The sequence below is a fragment of the Mobula birostris genome, chromosome 21 (assembly GCF_030028105.1).
Source record: "Mobula birostris isolate sMobBir1 chromosome 21, sMobBir1.hap1, whole genome shotgun sequence".
NCBI classification, from domain to species: domain Eukaryota; kingdom Metazoa; phylum Chordata; class Chondrichthyes; order Myliobatiformes; family Myliobatidae; genus Mobula; species Mobula birostris.
In genome coordinates this window covers 24,689,375-24,705,607 of record NC_092390.1, presented here as the reverse complement: position 1 = coordinate 24,705,607, position 16,233 = coordinate 24,689,375, and the positions used below count along the sequence as shown (strand labels likewise).

Here is a 16,233-nt window from a genome sequence, read left to right as displayed (position 1 = left end):
ATGAAGGCCAACATAACGTTTTTTTTCATGTTCAGACACTATCATTGCATAAACGGAGGCCACTGAGTCTCTAATCGGGTCTCAGAGTAATTCCATGAAGCTCTACCCAAAGGCTCATGGGCATTACTTTCTTACCTTTCACAAAGGTTTTCAAAGCAGCCACAAAGCTAGTCCCCAACTTCAAGGCTAATAGTCAGCCCTGACCCCTCCAAAATAACCACTTGTCCACATCATTAGTAAAAAAAAAATACAACTACCACAGTTCAGCAGATTTCTCAATTTTTTTGGAATGACAAATGACGAAAACTTATTTTATTGTTTAAAATATTAATTGGTTGCTATAAATGTTTTTTTTCTTTTGTCTTTTAGAATGTTTATAATTGTTACTGCTGATGCACGTCAGCATTCTGAGGTAAAATCAGCCTGTTATTTAGGTGGATTGAAATGTTAGTTCAGTCCTGCCGAAGGGTCTCTGCCCGAAACATCTACTGTACTCTTTTATTCCATAGATGCTGCCTGGCCTGTTGAGTTCCTCCAGCATTTTGTGCGCGTGTTGCTTGGATTTCCAGCATCTGCAGATTTTCTCTTGTTTGTGAAATGTTCTAATCGGTCTCGTTCTTTAGAATTTCTGCGCCACACTGTTGTAGTTACTGACCGTACCCAATTTCCAACAGAGCTTTGACATTGACAACAAAATTGTTCGACGAAACCTGTTTGACCCAGCGACCGCAGACTAAACATTAGGTGGTGAGGGAGTGGGGGGGGTTTAATTTTCCGATTGACAGACGTGGCGACCAATCACAAACCGAGCGATATTCAAGTCAGCTAATGGGATCGGGGCAAGGGGAAGGCGTTGCCGGGTGGTTGAGGAGCGGTTGGGACTTTGGCAGAGAAGGAAGTTTCGGGGATAAAGCGTGTGGAAGAGTGGGGCCGACGGTGCCTGGTGGGACGGCACAACTTTCGCTGCGTTTAATCGCGCCCGAGCCTCGACCGGCGACGTGGCCCAAGAAAACGATGGTGTCGTGGATCATCTCGAGGACTGTGGTGTAAGTGGGAATATGGGAGGCCGGGAGGCCCTTGGGCCTCCAGGACCCATTAACCTTTAACGCCTCCACCCAAAGTAACGAACCATCTCGGCAAACTGCGTCAACGGCGATAGTGGGCTCTCCGGTTATAGAACATGAATCGGCGATGTTTACCACTTATCTGAAAACATTTCTCTTTCCTTCCTTCCCCCCCCCCACTCTCCACCGCACCTCTGCCCCTCCACCCCACCACCCTCCACCACACCTCCCACCCTCCACCACATCTCTGCCCCTCCCCACCTCCACCGCACCTTTTCCCCACCCCACCCCAAGTACATGACGGGAGAACGATGCTAACGTGTTAGTACATGTGTATCAAAATCTGTCTGTCCTGGATGCTGTGGTTGAATGTGGAGATAGTTCCTTCACCCTTTCAGTCCTTATACAGTAAACCCGTAGATGCCGACGGGGTGGTTCATGGTATGACCAAAAGGAGAAAGTAATAGCTGTTCATACTAGAACTATTTAATCTTGTAGGAAGACACATGACTTTAGAGCAATACACCCCTCAAAAGAGCTTTTTGTTGAAAATCCATTATATATCTTTAAAAAAATTAACGTCAATTGTAACAACTGGGTTGGGATTGTTGGACAGTTGAATGTAAATAATTGCTGTATAGGTAGATTGCCAAGTGAACTGACATACGAAGGAGCTTTGAGAAGCGTGAATCTTAAAATACTGGCGATATTGATCATGCCAAGCAGAGTCTGCAGAGAGGGAAAGAAAATTAACCTTTCAGGCAGATGACCTTTAACTAGAAATGTTTATATTTCAAGAAAACTTTGAATGTTATAGTACTTAATTACTCACCGAATTTAGTAGTGAATTACGAAATCCTGATTGGGTGGATCAAGAAGCTACAGAAAGTTGTAAAATTAGTCAGCTCATGGGTACTTGCCTCTAGTATCCAAGACATCTTCAAGGAGCGGTGCCTCAGAAAGGTGGTGTCTATTGTTAAGGACCCCCCCCCCTCCCAGGGCATGCCCTTTTCTCACTTACCATCAGGAAGGGGGTACAGAAGCCTGAAGGCACACTCTCAGTGATTCAGGAACAGCTTCTTCCCCTCTGCCATCCGATTCCTAAAGGGACATTGAACATTACCTCACTTTTTAATTTATTATTTCTGTTTTACACTTTTTAAAAAAATAACCATTTAATATGTATACTTATTTGTTTTTTCATTCTATATTACGTATTGCATTGTACTGCTGCTGTTAAGTTAACAAATTTCACTACTTGCTGGTGATTCTGATTAGGTTCAACTTGTTTAATTATCTAACTTCAAAAATGTGATCTCGGGCTACTTTTTCTCTTGAATCAATCTTGCAATGCTCTTCGTGTGTGACTTTTCTTGATTTATATGTGTGGTGCAATCATCACACTCCTTCAAGGTCCCAGCTTGGTTCTCTGTTTGTCCATTAAGCATTTTTAAATATGCATGCTTCACTGGTTATGATAGGTTAGAGTTATAGAATCATAGGCTCTTCTAGTCTGTGCTGAACTATTCATCTGCCTAGTCCTATGGACCTGTTCCTGAACCATAGCCTGCCTTCTCCATACCCTGCCTAATTTTCTCTTAACATTTTAAAATTTATCCTGCATCCACCATGTTCCGCATTCTCACTACCCTCTGAGTGAAGAAATTCCTCCTTATATTCCCCTAAACATTTCGCCTTTCACCCTTAACCCTTGATCTCCAGTTCTAGTCTCACCCAACCTCCATGGAAAAAGCCAGCTTGCATTTACCCTATCAATACCCCTCTTTGTTTTGTATACCTTGTGAATTAAATAACTTTGCATTTTTATTTCAAAGTGAGGTACTTCAAAGACCTTTATGTTCAGAATAAGGGTATTAACATTCCTGTTAACATCTGCAGCTTTATTATATTTTAGAACATATGGAGTATAATAAATGGCACAGCTATAGCAGATAATTGGGAAGGATTACTGTAAATATTAATCATTTGTGAGGCTGTATGTGAGGGTATTGAAATTATGGTGGATTGTGGTTAATCGGGGCAGCCAGATTTTTTTGGGGACAACTTTTTTTTAAAACAAGCTAAGCAAGAAATTTAACCCATATTTATTTTGTTTATTTGCGCTACTATGCTGCTAAATTGGAGCAGGAGACTACTGCCGAACAGTTTCTAACTAGCATCAATCGCATGCACTTCTGCATCTGTTAGACCTACGCTGTACTTAGAGTGAACAGATTTTAAATACTCAGTTGTGTATATTTGTGTTCAAGAAGTGTACACTGGATGAATTCCTTTGTTGATATCTATTAGGAATTAATACAATTTTAAGTACTGTAGTAGTATTGGCAGAGTTCTAGTTTGTAATGTATTTCGTTTAATTTCCCTTTATTAAAAATGCATATCTTTTTAACTTTTTCCATGAAACTTCAGCTAATTGGTGCAGCTGCTTGATTGGGCCAAAGAGTATTAGTCCCGATGTGTCCCAAGACATTGGTTGTGGTTGGGTCGGGTAGAGGTGGGAGTATGGAGCAAAAAACGAACAGCTGGGGGAGATTGGGTCAGACAGCATCTGTGGAGGTGAAGGGATAGTCGATATTTCGGATCTAGACCCTACGTCGAGACTGAGTGTAGTGGGAATATAGCCAGTATAGAGTTGAGAGGGGGTGGTGAGGAGAGGCTTGCAGGTAATGGGGAGAACCAGAGGAGGAGTCAGGTGCACTCCTTTCTTTCTCTTTCTTACCCACGCCTCTCCCATCATCCACACTCCATTCTAGTACCCCCTGCCCAACTGGTTGTATTTGCCTTACACTTCCGTACTATATCTAGGGGTCTCCTATCATTTATTTGGCTCCCACTATCACCTTGTTTACTTCACATATTTCAGTATCTGCAGCCTTTTGTGTGTTCCTTTATCATCTCCCAGCCTCTGTCCCTTCCTCCATCTGCTCCCATTTTCTCTACCTATTACTCATGAGCCAATGTCATTTAACTCTGCCATCTAGACCATGCTCTCTTCTTGCTGCTGCCATCAAGAAGAAAATATAGGAGCCTCAGAACTCGTACCGCCAGGTTCTGGATGAATTGTTACCCCCAACCATCAGACTCTTGAACCAGAGTGGATAACTTCACTCACACCAACACTGAACTGATTCCACAGCCAGTGTACTCAGTTTCAAGGGCTCTACAACTTGAGTTTTCAGTATTCATTATTGTTATTATTTTTCTTTTTGTATTTGCACAATTCGTTGATTTTGCACATTCATTGTCCTTGTGCACAGTTTTTCATTCTATTGTGTTTCTTTGTATTTACTGTGAATGCCCACAAAAATGCGTCTAATGATAGTACATGGTGACGTACGTGCTTAGATATAAATTTACTTTGAACTTCATCTGCCCATCTTCCTCCACACCTGGTCCCACACATCACCTGTCAGCCCCAGTCTCACCCTCCACCCTCACTCCTTACTAGTGTTTATGTCCCCTGTATACTTTCAGTATTGACCCAAAACTCCCCCGTTCCTTTTGCCTGACCCACTGAGTCCCTTCAGCAATTTGTTTTTGTTCCAGATTCCCACATCTGCAGGGTCTTGAGTTCCCAGAGGTGTCAATGTGTTGTTTTGGAGATGGAAGTTGATCCTTGTGATGGAAACTGACAGAATCATCAAGTTCAAAGTTCAGTTTGAAGATGATTAGGAGAAGGGAAAGAATAAGTCAAAAGTTTGATGGGTCAACAATGAAAAATGGTGAGCAGCTTTAGGTGCCTTGGTGTTAAAATCGGCGGATCTGTCCTGGGCCCAACACAATGATACAGTCATAAAGAAGGCATACCACTGGCTCTACCTAGGAGTTTGAGGAAACTTGGTATGTCACCAAAGATTCTTGCAACTTTCTATAGATGTATGATGAGCACCTTTTTGCAACGTCTTGTAACAATTAATTCAGATTGGATCAATCATAAGCAGGTTTATTTTATTGCAGCAAGGGAAGATGGGCACTGCACAAGAGCTGGTGATGGCTTTGGAAAAAAGACAGCATAGTAACTCTTTTATACACATGTACAGCTACTGCGTGTCATTTCAAGGATGGTACATTCTGTTCTGCTTAATCATTGTACTTAGTATTCTTCTAATAACCAAATCCACTGGTCTGCACTTTGTCAAAGGTTTGTGTTTCATTGGAATAATGTTGCATGGACATTGTTAGCAAGGCATTCCTGTAAACGTAAATTTACTGGATCAAATAATGACAGTATAAAAAGATCGTTACTTATCTTTTAACCAGTTTATTTCTTCGAGCTCAGCCAGTGAGTAAACTTGGACCTGACATCAGGGAGAGAAACGTTCTCACTTCCCCGGCGGTTCAACAAGTTCACTGCCTGATGCCAGAATTGTTCGAAGTTATAAGGCCACCGATACAAAAGAACAATTTGATAAGCATTTTAGCCAAGTCAATGGACTATTGATACAAAGAACAATCAGTTTGATAACCATTCCAGCCACCTTAATTAAAGAAAGGAATATCCTACCTGGTTTGTTGGAGCTACAGCTTAATTACAAAGATGAGAACATCCGTCAAATTTATGTTTTAATTAAGAAAGGAATGATCTGTCTTACTTCTATCAGGTACTGCTTTTTGTCAAAATCAAAAAGGTGTGAAAAGCCAGAAGACATCTTATGTGGATCTGGGTGAACTTTAACCCTTATCTCACTCCAGAGAAAGCAGCTGTGAGACATTATTCAAACACACTGCAGTCACAGACATAGTCAGTACTTAATCCATTGTTTACAGGAATCTGAGAATCCCCCAGTCCCTTAAACTTTATCCCCTCCTTTTTATCATTACATGATAACTTTTCAGAACAGATTGTTGCTTCTACAACATGATACAAAACATACCCAACATACTCCCTGTTCTACTTGCTTAGCATAGGAGGGACAGAAAAGTGTTAACTTGGGAGCCTCCCGAAACAGGGGCAGGTCCCCTTAGGGTCATTAAAATCATCATTAACCAATACATTTTTCAGTCCTTATCAGTTCTGCCAGTAACGTGTTTACAATCTGTTCGATGTATCCACTGGAGCTGCCCTTCCATCTTCACTGCAGTAGGTGTTGTCAGTAGCACTTGGTATGGTCCTTTCCGCCTCAGATCCAAATTCTTACAATCCCAATTCTTAATCAGGACAAAATCTCCAGGCTCAATGGTGAGGTAGTCACCCTTAGGCTGGGTGTCGTCCTCTCGATTGGCCTGTCGTACCTGTGAATGCAAGCTTTGGATAGTTTTAGTTAACTTGCATAAATATTTTCCCATCTCGTCCCCTAAGGTATGCATGTCCATCCTTTCAGGAAGGGGAGGTTGGGCCAGTTCCGTCTGCCATGGGGCTCGCCTGGGCCTCCTGTAGATAATCTCGGTGGGGGATAACCGCTTTTTAACTGGGGGTGTGAGTCTCATGTGGAACAAGGCCAGAGGTAAAACCTTAAGCCAGGTTAGCCCAGTTTCTTGCATAAGTTTAGTTAGCTTATTCCTTAAGGTTCCATTTGCTCGTTCCACTATACCAGCTGCTCTTGGATGGTGGGCACAGTGAAATTGCTGTTTTATTGCCAATTCTTTACAGATTTTCTCATTTATCTTAGCATTAAAATAAGGTCCATTGACTGAGCTTATTGGTTCAGGTAATCCATAACAGGGAATCACTTCTCTTAATATTTTTACAACAGTATTATCAGTAGTGTTTGGGCACGTGGCCAAGTGGTTAAGGCGTTCATCTAGCGATCTGAAGGTCGGTAGTTCGAGCCTCAACTGTGGCAGCGTGTTTGTGTCCTTGAGCAAGGCACTTAACCACACATTGCTGTAGTGTCTGTGTGAGGCGTGGCGCCCCACACAGACTTCCAATCTGCGCCTTGTAAGGCATGAAAATGCCTGACGCAGGCCTCTCATGGTCTAAGTCGACGTTCCCTCCCCATTATCAGTAGTGGGTATAGCCTCTATCTTTCTGCTAAATATATCTACTATTACCAAGCAATATTTACAACAATGTACTCTAGGTAGTTCAATAAAATCAAGTTGTAAACAAGAAAAAGGTCCACCAGGCAAGGCATTCCCTTTCCAGCATTCGTTTTTTTTTCTACATGCTGTGGCTCGGTTTTCAACTACTTGCTAGAAATCAGGGCCCAACTGCCACCAAGATATTAACCATTCCCTCCTTGCCCAAGTATGTACAATTATTTACATAATCTATCAAGATCGATAAGAACACAGAGGGAACACAAACCTGTCCTGCGGGGGTCACCCATAAATTGGTCTGAGGTTCAAGGTGGCAACCCATTTGGGACCGTAGTTTGTGCTGTCCTTTGGGGCGTCCACCTGGAATTCTACGTATTTTCCCCCATATCTGGCATACATGTCCTTAGGTTTTGTCTAATAAGAACTTGTTGGGCTTCTGAGGGGACTAAAAGTGTGGGGTCCAAGGCTGTCTGTTTTGCTGCTGTACCAGCCCGAGCATTACCCTTAAATATCTCATTAGATTCCCCAGTACGGGCTGCACATCTAATAATAGCCAAAACTCTAGGTCGCTGTAGAGCGTTGAGTAAGTTGTTTACAAAGGTAGCGTTACTAATGGGGGGGGGGGGCAGAGGAAGTCAGGAATCCCTGAAGTTCCGTAGTCAGGGCATAACGGGAGTCTATGTAAAAGTCCGCACTTTAATCTGTTTGAGATTTCTTTTCCACAGGCTTTTTCATTTTAAAATTCGAAACGTTAATCAAAGAGAATTCCAGCTTAGGCTTGTACTTTTGGCTCCTCCACTGAAGCCCTCATTCAGGCCCTTTTTATTTTGTTCCAAATAGTTGTGGGCTCCCTTTTCAAAGTCATCTTCATTTATGACTTTGTTTTTTTTTAAGGTCTTCTACAAAGAATTGGTTTTGTGGTGGATTCTTCAAAATCAGAACTGAGTAGTGTGTTGCTAGGATACAGGCATGAGTCAGAGCAAGTAGCTCAGCTTTTTGGGCGGAGACAGCTGCTGCAAAGGAGACTTGCTCAATTACTTCACTGTCGTCACTTATTGCATAGCCAGAACATCGTTTTCCTGCTGGATCCACAAAAGAGCTTCCATCCATATAAAACGTTGCCTCAGGGTTGAGGGGCTATTGCAGAAGGGATGGGAGAGTCTGTCTTTCTTTCACGGTGATCTGGACTGGGGGTGGGGGGGTGGGGTGCAGTTGGTGCAACCGACTTCATGCCCTCAAATTGCCCAGAGATGGGGTACAACGTCTTGGGTTCAGTCAGTATGAAAAGAGTGTCTTACCAGATGTCCCATCTTCACCTTTGACTCCTTCCAGTATCGGAGTTGGCCCGCGGCCAAGTCTCCCTTGGTGCTGGAGGTTTGTTTCGTCAGGGTGTAGGCAAGGAACCCAGGCTCTTTGGCCTGAACCCAGGGCAAAGCCTAACAGTGGTATGGGGAACCACCAGTCCTGTCTGTCGCCAAAGGAAATCCAGAACTTCGGCCAGTAATGCAGTGCCCTCTCTTCCTTTAACCTCTCCAATCACTGTGACTGGGAACTTCTGTCCCTCGAGGGGTGCATAATACTCATTTTCCTCAGTTGAGCACCCTGTACGATCATAGCGCAGAGTCACATGAGGGTCTGCCTCTGGCAGAGGGGGTTCAAATGTAGTGGAGTCTAAATTAAGTGCCCACCACTGGGGTGGGGGTGTCGGTTGCTTGCAAGTCCCAGGGTGATACCCTTGTCCGTGCATAGAATCTGGACTTCCAGCCGACAGAGCAAGTCTCACTCTGCTAGATTATACATTTACTCCCCAGACTGATAGTGACTGTAAATGAAACCTCACACTGGGTCCCTTGGAATTCCACTTGCAGTGGCTGGGTACGTGAATACGTACATTCCATGCCTTTGAGTCCAGAGTGATTGTAGCGTCTGATAGTCGGTATCCCTTTTCCTATACCATCATAAACGGAATTAGAATTGCAGCATCTTGCAATATTACATTGCGCTCTTCCTGAGGGGTGGTACTCCCGGTAGGGAGCATCCTTCTTCCTGCTGAACCTATTCACCTTTAATGTTAGTTCCCTTCGGGGTTGATCGGGATTCGAAAGCTGGGTCCCAGTAATATATCAAAGCTTGTCACATTCGATTTCGGTCAATGTCAGGCCAATCCATATTATTAGTTTTAATCCTGTTGGCTAACTTAGTTGGTAAGTACTTGAGCAGTAGGGCATTAAACTGGGGGGACGGATTCCCATTAGTAAAGGCTTGGTCTCCTGCGAAAGTGCCGTAGCAGGCCATAAATCGCTCCTAATAGTCTGGTCCCGATTTCCCAGGCTTAGGTTTGCATTCAAGTACTTTAGTTATATTTACAGGTTGTTGGAGAGCCCTCTCCAAGGCTTGAATAATCCGGTCTATCTGTTCATTCTCGTTATCAATTCCCGCCTGTAACTCCTGATTGGTTTGGTATCTTAATTCTGCCTTCTATTTCTGCCCCTCATCAGATGAGAGAATCATGCAGCAAAGACCAAATAAATCTTGTGGGGTCGCATTATACATTTGTATAGTACTGTGGACATACTAAGCAAACTGTACTGGTTTTTCTTTTCTATTGGGGGTCTGATTCATGATTGTTACCATCTCCAGTGAGATGAGGCTTCCAGTGTGCATACAAGATTTACTGAGGGCTGTCCCTCCTCAGCTGCTTGTGGACTGGGCAGCATTTGGGTAGGCAGTTGTCTCTGTGGAGCCCTTAACTCTGGGGTTTTATTGGATTCTTCCCTCCCTGTCTTGGAATAATCCCTTCCCCTTTCTGGATCTCAGGGTATAGGGAGCCTTCCCTCCCCTGCCGCTGCTGTTTTACCTGAGCAGCCATCGTATCTGAGTACTGGGAGGATTGGGGTTCGGAAGCACTGGGTGCACTCGGCCTCTGATAAGGTGGGAGCCCAATCCTCATTGTGGTCACTGTCCTTAAACAGGATCCTGTATTGGCCCTAGATCTTCGCGCTAGATCTTGGCCCTAGATTTTAAACCTTCCTGTTTGTTCATATCTGCTTTTGCCTGTGTTCTTTGTATCTTGTTCTCTTACTTTTCCCTTCTGCCCATTAGCACTCCATCTGCAGTGTCTCCCAACTCTTGGGAGTCCCTTCTGCTGTAAGTACCTCTATCCCTTTATCACATGCATTATTCCTCCAGCTGGCCAGTAAGGTACCATTTCATTTAGTATAGGCTCTACATTTCCATTCTTTTATCAATAATTTCCACTTTTTACTACAATTCTTTAGCCAGCATAGCTCTCTGGGTCATTGAGACTTGCGAGCCTCCAAATTCTACAACAAGGTTGTGGTCCTCTTGAAGGATTAATCATTAAGGACCCTCAGAATCCAGATTGTGCCCTCTTACTGTTACTTCCATCAGGGAGAAGTTACAGGACCCACACTCAATGATTCAGAAACAGCTTTTTCCGCTCTGCAATCAGGTTTCTCAAAGATCTGTGAACTCCCCATCGTCATTCCTGTTTTTCCACTATTTATTGTACAATTTATAGTATTTTTTTTTGTTTTTGCACTATATTACTACTGCAAAGACAATTTCACATTAGACAGTGACAATAAGCCTGATTCTGAATTCAGTTGGCTGAAAATATTGTCCAAATATTGAACTGAATCAGCTTTCATTTGTTCTACTGAAGCAGATGGAATTTGCTCAGCAAGTATTTAATTGTTGTGTAACTACTATCATAAATTTGAGGTCATTACAATAAAAGAAAGTGTTAACATTTTGTTCACACATTGGCTTACGATGAATTGCAGTTATAACTTTCTGAAGGGGAATTGGAGAAGCATTAGAAGGGAAGCAAAACTTACTAAAGCAGAAAAGATAGGAAGCATAACTAAAATATTTGCTGTCTACTCAATTGATCAGATGAACCATATTATCAGTTTATAAAATCATCTCAGTCTTTGGCAAAATACAGTAGTCTATTTTCACTACTTATCTTCCTTGTATTTTTTCCTCTGTTCTCAATGCCAGCCTTGGCAGCTACTTATTTGGTCATAAAGAATGAATATCAGTTGGTTGTTAAATTAAGGAATAAACTGAAGTTCAATTCTCATAATGTCCTTATACTTTCTAACAGTTAAAGAATTGTACACTCAGAGAATCACAGAAGGAGCCCATTTGTTCCATTCTGCTCATCATTCAGTCTCACTCCTGTACATTTTTTCCTGAAACTTATCTATTTCATTTCTGAAAATTCTAAATGAATCGGTTGCTATCATGTTGTCGGTAGCGTATTATAGGATTGTATACGGACTAGGCATGGAAAGTAATTTTCTTCAAGCCTTCCCCAGTTCTTTTTTGCTGTTAAGTTCTTTTTTGTCTCTTGGTTCTTCAACCAATTGCTAATGGGAACAGCTTTTTGTTAAACCCATCTAAACCTGTTATGATCTTGTATTCCTCCTTCAAAAATCCATTTTAAAGCATTATTTTCTCCAATGAGAACCACTCCAGTTTGTCCTTGTAAAATCTCTCTTCCCTGCAATCATTTTAGCATTTCTACATCCTCTTTTTAAAAAAACACTTCACAGCTTTCAGAATTGTATAATGTAGCCTGCCTGCTTTTACACTTTGCCTTTCTGTTTCTGAAAGCTAGAATCCCAAACATCTTAACTACTTAACATGTCCTGCACCATAGAAAGATTTATGCATGTAAACAACTAGGTCTGTCTTTTTTGAATGCCACTTGGTCATTACTGTCTTGGCTGGAAATGGAAATTGCTTCCTATGGTTCTGCTTCCTATGTGAGTGAAGGCAAGAGGTTTAAGATGAAATTTACTATCACCTTTAAATAACCTGTGCTTCCTTTAGCTGCCTGGGCTAGCTACTGTTTGTTGATCTAGATCTCAGAACTGGCACAGAAGCCACAGTCTTGGACAGGAATGTAACTGTCCTCTTGAATGCTTTTGAGACATGAGCTATATGCAGTGGACACATCAAAGCATTAAAGCACCTTATGCAAATCATTTCAATACACTGGCAGAGTAAATAAACTTTATTGCAGCTTCTCCCAGGCCAACATCTCAGCATTAAGGCTCTCATTATCCTCAGTCATTTCTAATGATACGGTTCGTGCTTCTGATACCAGATATCTGAAATGACAGTTTCCAAGCTCAGTCAGCAAGAGTTTCCTGTGTAGATGGGAAAATATCAATGATTCCTTGGTAAAAGTATAATATACCCACCAACCCTTGAGAAAACCTCGTCTGCGATTGCTCAAAATGAAGAAGGAACATTCGAGAATTTAGCCTAGGATCAAAAATGCATAAATTGCAGAAGGGTTCATTTCCTATCACACTACATGCATCAAACATTGTTGGCCTTGCCTGTAGCAAAGCTTGCATATCCCACAATGCCCTTGTCAGTTGCCCCAAACCCCACAGAACTGGTGCGGAAGCAAGTTGTCCTTGATCTCCAGGAGTTTCACCACATAGTTGAATCACTTCATACTTCTCTAAACTTAGCATGTCACTTGTCTGGTCACAACATTTAGTGCATTCCTTTCATTGCCCTCCTCTGTTGCCGCATTATTAAAAATAAATCATCGGCTGAAATTTTTTGTCTTTTGAGTCCGTGCTGGCACTCCGATAATCAAGTTCTCCGATTTGAAGCATGAAAGATTGCTCATGGGTCAACTCTCTAAAAACTTTTTGTCCATTTGTCTCCTTTTATCCCTGTTCACACGGCTGTTTAACACTTATTAGTGGATTCTCTCCATTTATTTCTAAATTAGTTTTGGTTCGAAACAAATGTTAAGAAATTCTGAATTTCTTGCTTCATTCCTTTGGTTATGATTTTGTGATCTGGCTTGTATTGATGATTTAATGGAGCAGAGACTCCTTAACTACATTGAAATAACTGTCCTTGAATTAGCCTGTGATTGATCTAAGATTGCACAACAAACCTCTGCACAATCAGGATCCTGATATTGAGATTTTCAAGATGCATGATGGTGTTCATGACTATAATGGTCATCTTGGTGAATAGCAGATTCTCTGCTGTAAGAACTCCCACATTCAAATACAGCCGTTTAGAAAAACCTAAGGATGTTGGTAGAGAACAATCACAGAATATATGGTACAGAAACCAACCATTTAGCCACCCTTCCATGCTGGCAGCTATGTTCTTCTTGCTGTTCTCCCGTCTTTCCTTATTGAATATACAATTGTAGTCCACCACCACCACCCCACTGCATGCTTGTCCAGCTTCTCGATTGTGCTATTCATAGAAAGAGGTACAGCAGAGAAAAAGGCCCTTCTGGCTCACTTCACCCATACTGATCATGTTGCCCATCTCCACTAATTCTATTGGCCTGCTGTAGGTGTGTGTTCTTCTGTTGCTTCCCTATCTATTACCTGTTCAATCCTTTCTAAAAACTAACTGTATCTGCTTCTTGTGTCAGTTCATTCCAATTATCTATTACATGCTCTGTGCAAAACCTACCCCTTGGGTTTCCTGTGAAGTTCTTCTATCTCCCCTTAAAGCTAAGCCCTCTAATTCTAGACTCTCCTGCACTCGCGATAAAGGTTGACTATATATGCCTTCATTTTTGTAAACCTCTATATGGCCCCTGTCGGCCTCCAATATTCCAGTGAGAATAGACAATAGGTGCAGGAGTAGGCCTTTCGGCCCTTTGAGCCAGCACCGCTATTCACTGTGATCATGGCTGATCATCCACAATCAGTATCCAGTTCCTGCCTTATCCCCATAACCTTTGATTCTGCTATCTTTAAGAGCTCTATCTATCTCTTTCTTGAAAGCATCCAGAGACTTGGCCTCCACTGCCTTCTGGGGCAGAGCATTCCATACATCCACCACTCTCTGGGTGAAAAAGTTTTTCCTCAACTCCGTTCTAAATGGCCTACCCCTTATTCTTAAACTGTGGCCTCCGGCTCTGGACTCACCCATCAGCGGGAACATGCTTCCTGCCTCCAGCGTGTCCAATCCCTTAATAATCTTATATGTTTCAATAAGATCCCCTCTCAGCCTTCTAAATTCCAGAGTATACAAGTCCAGTTGCTCCAATCTTTCGACATATGACAGTCCCGCTATCCCGGGAATTAACCTTGTGAACCTACGCTGCACTCCCTCAATAGCAAGAATGTCCTTCCTCAAATTTGGAGACCAAAACTGCGCACAGTACTCCAGGTGTGGTCTCACCAGGGCCCTGTACAGCTGCAGACGGACCTCTTTGCTCTTATACTCAATTCCCCTTGTTATGAAGGCCAGCATGCCATTAGCTTTCTTCACAGCCTGCTGTACTTACATACTTGCTTTCAGTGACTGATGTACAAGAACACCTAGAATAAACCCAGCATATCAATCTCTCCTTGCAACTGTAGCCCACACATTGTGTGCAATATCCTGCTGAATTTCTCTACTCTTGTTACCATGTCCTTCCTGCAGTGTGGTGACTGGATCTGTACATAAGTGCAGTCTGATTAATGTTTTGTACAACTGCAACATGACAGCTGAACTTTTGTACTCAATGCTGTGGCCTATGCTGGCAAGTACACTAAATGCCTTTTCACTACTATTTTCACCTGCCTCCACACTTCCAGGGAGCTCTTCATTGTTGTATGTGATTAAGAAAAAAGAAATAGAATTGTAATTGTACTGAAGTATGGCACAACTGATTTTTGGATACAGATTTAGCATAACTTCCTTAATTTTGATTTCTTTCTCATTAGGGATCTCTAGTGTTTGTTTGATTTTTTTTCTTGGCCTGGCTAATCAGCATAACATAAAGTGCCTGTTTTATATATGTGTGTATTGAGTCTCACTTGCCAATTATTTGCAAACTTTAAAAAAAAATCCTTTTGTAACTTTTGACACATTCATCCTCAGAACTGGCTCTTCTACCCTACCTTGTCCAATTGCATCCTGTGTCAACAATTAGAAATCATGGTAAAGCAGTGCAAGATTGTTTCATATTGCAACCACAAAATTCTTCAGACTTGTATTATTTTTAGTTAGAGCTATATTTGAGTCGATCAGAAGCTGTTGTTTTCTGTCATTACTCTTTCTGCAGTTACAGTATAATAGATATTGTGCTTGTACTCTTGTCATGTGCATGGCCAACACTGGGGTACTGTAAATAATTTAGTTTATGAATGTCCACATTCATAAATGTGGACATTGCCATTTTTTAATGGATTTTAAATATCGATTGAGTTCATAGTACATTCATTATCAAAGTATGTATACATTATACAACCTTGAAATTTGTCTCCTAACGGGCAGCCACGAAACAAAGACAGGCACACAATTCTCCCTTGTCCATCCTGCTTGTTATTTCTTCAAAGAATTCTGACAGATTTGTCAGGCAAGAGTTTCCCTTCAGGAAACCATGTTGACTTAATCCTGTTTTATCATGTTCCTCCAAGTACCCTGAAACCACATCCTTAACGATAGACTGCAACATCTTCCTAGCCACTGAGATCAGACTAACTGGCATATAATTTCTTTTTTCTGTCTCTCTCGCTTCCTAATGAGTGGTATTTGCAATTTTGCAGTCTTCTGAAACCATGCCAGAATCTATTGATTCTTGAAAGATCATTACTAATGCCTCCATAATCTCTTCTGCAACCTCTTTCAGAGCCCTGTGGTATAGATCATCTGGTCCAGGTGAATTATCTACCTTTAGACCTTTCAGTTTCCCAAGTACCTTCTTCCTAATAATTGCAACTTCACTTTGTGAACCCTTTGGAATGTTCTCTACTCCTGCATAAATATGACGTAAAATGTGATCAGATCTTTACACAAGTCCTAAAACTAGATGAGGAGAACTCTATTAAATAAATAACACAAAAACATTATGCTTGTTCATTTATTGAGAAAAATGATCCAAATTTACATGTATTGGAAAAAGTATGTGAACCTTTGTTTTCAGTAACTGGTGTGACCCCGCCCCGTACAGCAATAACTTCAAACGTTTCCGGTAACTGTTGATCAGTCCTGCACATATCGGTTTGGAGGAATTTTAAGTCATTCCTCCAATGTTAAAGATGCATACAGCTCTCCAGCTCTACAGCTCTCCACCCACTTGGAAGATCAGATCACAACTTGGTACACCTCGTACCCTTGTACAAGACCAAAGTACAGCAATAGCTGTCTA

The 16,233-nt window shown here is 41.9% G+C and overlaps 1 protein-coding gene across 1 annotated transcript in view; it reads left to right on the top strand.

The window, feature by feature from the left end:
- Window positions 1–849: 849 nt before the first annotated feature.
- reep3b (receptor accessory protein 3b) overlaps window positions 850–16,233 on the top strand; it is a 60,992-nt gene continuing 45,608 nt past the window's right edge. Inside the window, exon 1 of the mRNA XM_072239185.1 lies at window positions 850–1,046. Coding sequence (XP_072095286.1) covers window positions 1,015–1,046 — 32 coding nt within the window. The 5' untranslated portion in view covers window positions 850–1,014. The remainder of the gene's footprint in view (window positions 1,047–16,233) is intronic.